The sequence below is a fragment of the Elgaria multicarinata genome, chromosome 13, assembly GCF_023053635.1.
Source record: "Elgaria multicarinata webbii isolate HBS135686 ecotype San Diego chromosome 13, rElgMul1.1.pri, whole genome shotgun sequence".
NCBI lineage: Eukaryota > Metazoa > Chordata > Lepidosauria > Squamata > Anguidae > Elgaria > Elgaria multicarinata.
The window spans coordinates 24,107,846-24,113,867 of record NC_086183.1 but is presented as its reverse complement, the minus strand read 5'-3'; the positions used below and the strand labels follow the sequence as shown (position 1 = coordinate 24,113,867).

General features: G+C 45.8%; 1 protein-coding gene across 1 annotated transcript; it reads left to right on the top strand.

Moving 5' to 3' along the window:
- The first annotated feature begins 247 nt into the window (after positions 1-247).
- LOC134407907 (synapse differentiation-inducing gene protein 1-like) lies at positions 248-6,022 on the top strand. The gene is made up of 2 exons (XM_063139904.1): positions 248-945; positions 3,171-6,022. The coding sequence occupies exons 1-2, from the start codon at positions 604-606 to the stop codon at positions 3,321-3,323; spliced, it is 495 nt and encodes a 164-aa protein (XP_062995974.1). The 5' UTR covers positions 248-603; the 3' UTR covers positions 3,324-6,022.

The following is a 6,022-nucleotide window of genomic DNA, read 5'->3' as shown; positions in this document are numbered from 1 at the left end:
TATAAGCTGGATAACTTGTCACAGTGGTGGTGGGTGGGAGGTGAAAGCTGATCCTTGGTATAAATTCATATAATCCTATTCCGATTTTCAGCTATGAAATGGTGGATGACATGGTGTGTGTTTGTGTGTGCGTTTGTGTGTGCGTTTGTGTCTGTGTGTCCATCTGTCCCCACAGCAAAGATGGGAACAGTGAAGTTAGAGCCCCCTGCTGCTAGCAAATACAGCCTCCCTTAGAGGGGTTGCCACACCCGGTAGGATCTGCCTCTCTGCATTATTCATTGGCTGAATCCTCCCTCTAGCCGCTCATTCTTCTGAACTGTGAGGCACAGTGAAGGCACGGTGAAGCTCTGTCAGGGAGCCAGAGCAATATATAAGAGTGCCCTTAAACAGAGAAGTGGAGCGGAGCGGCCTGCATTGTAAAGCAAGCATCCAACCAAAAGAAGACTCATCCACAGGAGGAGGAGGAGGGCACCCAAGGAGAAGAAAGGCAAAGTCTGGAGGGAGAGGGTCGAAGGACTTCGAAGAGAAGAGTGAGAAAGAGGAAGAGCAGGAGCTGTAGCAGCTAAAAAGGGGGAAGCAGGAGGGAGAGGAGGCACCTGCACAATGAGCAGCCCAAACTACGAGAAGGTCGAAGACAAGATGCCTGACCCTCAGAACCCACCCCCCTACTCTGAAAAAGAGTCCTACAGAGGTCCAGATCCTTCTGCTGGACCACTACCACCCATGGGCTATGGGGCACCTTCGCCTATGCCAAACCAGTACCAGCCTTATTATGGAGCACCTGGGGCAGATTCCAGCCAAGGTCCAGTCCTTCAGCCTCCGCAGGCCGTCTTCATCACACCTGTCCAGCCTACCAACGAACCTGATTACCTGGTCTACTCCATCTTCACCATGCTTTGCTGTTGCTTACCTCTGGGGATCGCTGCCTTGGTTTACTCTATAATGGTAAGCCCGTGTGTGTGTGTGTGTGTGTGTGTGAGAGAGAGAGAGAGAGAGAGATTGAGAGAGAGAGAGAGAGAGAGAGAGAGAGAGAGAGAACAATACTGGAATTACGTTTGGACTGGCTTTTTACCTAGTGGGATAGGACAGTATTCTTTAGCTATGGACTGAACAAGGCTTTTGGTAAATACAGGGAGGGGGAGTTTCCTGGATTTCAAGCCCAGCCCCAGCCCATAACTCAAGAGCTGGTGCAATGAGGTAAACCTGGAGAGCGCACTTTGCAGGAAACAGGGCCAATAGAAAGGAAAGCACAACATCACACAAAGTGTGCAATGCTTGCAGAAAAAGTGGTATTTGAGTACTGATCAGGGACATGTTTACCCTCAGGCAATAAGTAACTTCTGGAGGGATAGCCGGGACTGTGTGTCACAGCAAAAAAGCGAGTCTTGCAGCACCTCAAAGGTGAACCGATTTATCATGGCAGCTGTTTTCATGGACTACCTGTTTCTACAGCCACGTCTGGGGTGGTTGATTATGGAGTCGTGTTTCCTCCACCACACCCCACTCCACCCCACCCTCTTTCTCCCAGAACGTCTACCATCTTGGGTTGTAATAAACATCAAGCCTGTTTGATGTTAACAATTCCACCTGTGCTTTTATGGCATCCAGGTTACCTTGGACCTTACAAGATAGTATTCCGTTCCTTCGGCTGGTTTTGTCTTGGGTTTTTCGCGTGGTATTTTAGATTGCATTTTGTAACTTGTCAATTGCACATCACCTAGAGAACTATGTTACGGTGGGAGGGGGGCTCATAAGTGCAAATAATAACTACTTACTAAAACTGGGAATGCGGATAAATCAGGAAGGGAGGGGGAAGGTATATAGGCCAATAGGATGTCACATCCATGTGTTTGGTTGTCCAGGACTATCATACAATTCACTAGTGTGGGGACCTGGGAATGGGATCCAGTTTGTTCCTACACTAAATCATCTTGGGGTTAGATTGTTTTCTTTATTTATTGACTGTATATGTCCATTTTATCTATTTTGCACCTTGTGACCCACCTTTACCAACAACCAGCAACATGGGCATTACTTTCATATCTCTCTCTCTCAGCTGTATGCATTCCTCTTATCTTTCAATATGTGTTTTTTCTCTCTCTCTCTGGCTGCCTCCTGTTATTGTGCAATTACTCTGCTTCAAGCATGGAATTTCCCACATAATTTATTTCATTTGTTTATTAATTAATTTCATGTCTATACCGCCCAATAGCCAAAGCTCTCTGGGCAGTTCCCCAAAATTAAAACCTTATGTGCAGTGTGAAATATAGAAGCTTAAAAAAAACTATATGATACCATATTTAACAATACAACCAGAATAAAACCAAGCGGCAATGATTTAAAATACAGTTTTAAAACAGCAGAGCTAAAAGACTAGGAGTGTCATCAGACGAGCGTGTTATTGCACACTCGCTACTGCTCACTTATGGATATTCACGCATCCTTTAGACAATTACGTCCACCTCCTGTGCACTTCCCATTCTTTCCAGCCTGTTTACCATCACAAAATGGATCCCTTTTAATCCAACTTTTTTTTTTTTAAGGAATGCGCCACCATTTCCTGCTGTGTGCAGGAAAAGCAGCGCTATAAAAAAACGGCCCTTGGATAGGCCACGTAGTCTTTGTTTACTTCCACTTCCTTCTCCCAGTAGAAAGAGCAAGTATCATGGGACAGGAGTGAGGGCGGAGAAGTGATGTTAGGAAGCACAATCCCTCCCCCATCTGATGATGCTCTAGGATGGTAAGTTGCTTAAATACTGGGGAAATGAAAAAGTCTTCACCTGGCACCAGAAGGACTACAATATAGGTGCCAGGTGACCTACATCTTCTGCTTAAAACCCATCCATGTTCTCTCATTACTGCTTCCATCTTTTTCCTTGCCAAACTTCCATACACAATTTCTGCACAATGCCTTCTGAGTGGTAGTGCTAGGAGCTGTCCATCAAGAAGCACTGATTCTCTCTCTCTCTCTCTCTCTCTCTCTCTCCCCCCCCTCCCACATGCTTCCTTCTGAGTGCCAGGCAGCCCGAAAGAAAAGAGCTCTGTTAGCTAAATCACTAGCAGCTGTTTTGCAATTGCCTAGGACCAGACCACCCACTTCTGCATGCCAGAGATATTCTCCAGTTGCATTTCCCCCCACTAATCCATCACTTATTTCTCTTTCTCCCCAGACCCGAGAAGCCAACCACATGGGCAATCTCACAGCTGCACAGCGAAACTCCCGCCTGGCACGCGTCTTGGCCCACTCGGCGGTCGGGGTGGGGCTCGGCTGCCTGATTCTGTACATAGCCTTGATGGTGATTTTAACTACCACAACAACTTAAGAGGCAGCCTCTCGGCCACCATACAGCCCCTGAGGATGCACTATGCAACGCTTATGTCCTACAAGATTCACAATGGCCTGTCCACATTTCATGACGGGTGTTCTGTGCGATTCAACCTCTATGAGATATCGCAAGGGAATGGGGATGCAGGCAAATTGATCTGCTCCAAGGGTGGAGTAGGAAACATTGGCCCATTTGATGACTGGACAATGTCCCTATTATCAGCTAGACTGGCATAATTGCACTAGTCTTGCCAATGGTAAAATACCATGATCCCTCCCTCTAAAACCATGAGCAGGGTTTAGATCTCCTCCTTCCTGGTACATTCCCCCTCTCTGCCCATTCTACTGTCCAGATGCACTTTGTATTCTAAATTCTGGCATTCTCCTCTTCCTTTGGTTCTTCTGATTCGTTCCCTTTTCCCTCTTACCTAAGCATCCTGACTTCCCTTCAGGATATTCCCCAACATTTCATAGATGAAAACAGAGGCATGTTCATACCAAGCCCTGCCCTCTGCTCCATGGTATATTAGCCTATACTTCATCTGCGGCCTTCCTTTAGACTACAACAGCCTTTCCTGTATGTTTTCAGTGCCGAGAAGGTGGCTGTGCTTTCAGTGAGATGGCACACTAGAAAAACATGAGCCATGCCCCTATTGTGTAAAATAGCAGGCTGCGCACTGCATGGCAGGGGGGCCTTAATGTTCATTCATGTGTAGGGTTCTCACTAGTATGCAACAGATACAACAGCCTTGGCCAATACACTGCCCTCCAGATGTGTTGGACTACAACTCTCATTATCCCTAGTCAGCATGCTGGCTGGAAGTGATGGGAGTTCTCATCCAGCACATCTGGAGGGGGCAGCTTGGGGAAGGCAGAGATGCTTGAGGAATATATACCCCCCACTCCCTGTATTTAAAGAGTTTTCTTTTAGAGGCTGAAGGGAAGGCATTGAAGAATATTGCTGATGAACTCATGCTGATGAAGTAGTAACTTGGGCTGTGCACAGAACCTGCAACCTATTTCAGAGGCTGAATTGGCCCTGACCCACCTCAGCCCAATTTGTACCCAGTCCAATTCGCTTCAGACTCCAGATCCAAAGTAGGATTCAGACATCTGAATCGCATACACACACATGCCTGCCTGCCTGCCTGCTTGCCCAGCCACACAAGCTCCTGGTCCTTACCTGGAGTCCTGGACCTGTCAGAGGAGTGCCCCCAGCCGTCGCCGTCTTTGAGGGAGTCACCATTTTCTTTTAAAATGGCGACTCCTCTTCTTCCAAAATTCAATGTCGCATAAATGGAGGTCGTAAGGCCATTGCAGCAGCCGAGCCTGACCTGCTCTGGATCCAGCCCAATTTGGTCTAATTCGGCCCACTTCAGCTCAGAATTCGGAGCCAAAGCAGTGCACAACCCTAGTATTAACAGGGCATTTTCAAAAGGCAAAACTTGGATCACTACCATTTTATTCATTCTCATTTCATGTATTACATTTCTCTGCTGGACCTGACTCTGGTTACTAGGGAGAGCTGAATCAGCGCTGCCTCCTCAGACACCTGCCTTCCCCTTCCCAAAGCTCTTCTTCCTGCACTGCTCTTCTGGTGGATCACAGCACTTCAGCTAATGGCCTGACCCATCCCTTTGTGATCATTGCAGGAGCTCAGCCAATCACTATCACTCGTTCCATCACTGCCACCAAGTTCTTTAATGCATTTCAGTACAGATAACTATGAAATATAGAAATTCATATTTTTGCCTTTGTATTTCTTGTGTTTGATTTAAGGTTTCTTTTTAATTGCTTTTTAGAGATAAAATATGATTCCTATTCTGAATCTAAACTGATAATTAAGCAGCTGTGAGGGCTGCAGAATCAATGGCTGATTTATTCTCAATGTAAAATAGGGCTTTAGCTGTCTTCTGTAAATGCTTAGTGGCATTGTTGTGAAGCAGGGGTGGACAGACTTTAGACTTGTGGGATCCACTTTGGGTGTTGTTGTTTTTTACCAGTACTTCAATATCTTCCAACTAGGACAAGAAACTAAATTGTGACTCACAGGTGACTCACAGGTACAGACTTATCCTGATAATTAAATACAAAAATTGAGCTCACAGTCCAATCCTTCAAAAATCCATTTCTGTTTTTCCCATCAGACTTCTCCATTTCTGTAGCCTAACTCACACTGCAAACCTTCAGGAAGTAAACCCCATTGAATGTAGTGGGACTTGCCTCTGAGTAAACATGCCCAGGATTGAACTGTTGCGGGATGGAGGAGGCCTTTTCCTTGTTGCGATTGTTTAACTTTGCCTACCTATGGCAAATCTCCCAGAGATCTATCTGGAAGCCCCTATCGTCTGTCCAGCCCAGCGGTAAATGAATTGAATGTTTCAGTTTCAGCGTCATTTAGTAATTTGGATTGCTGACCTTTGTAAAACGGGGGAACAAATGCTAAGCTTGCAATTCAGCAAAAGACATGCAATGTACAGATTAAATATAATATGGACAGTGCCCAATGAACAAGTTAATTGTAGAATATCAGATAATAACCGTGACTTATGATGGTCCCCATAGCACCTAACCCCATGTCGTGCATTTAATGAATTGTGTATAGATCACTTGACATGGAGAATGAAGATGGTTTCCTAATGTAATTTAGGCAAGAGAAGCCATCAGCTTCATTAAAGATATTTGAGATCCTCAAAA

What these genes read in the sequence shown, in the direction of transcription:
- LOC134407907 (XM_063139904.1), top strand. Translation starts at nt 604, where the DNA reads ATGAGCAGCCCAAACTACGAGAAGGTCGAAGACAAGATGCCTGACCCT. An exon ending in CCTTGGTTTACTCTATAATG is followed by an intron (nt 946 to 3,170) that starts GTAAGCCCGTGT and finishes CTTTCTCCCCAG; the next exon opens with ACCCGAGAAGCCAACCACAT.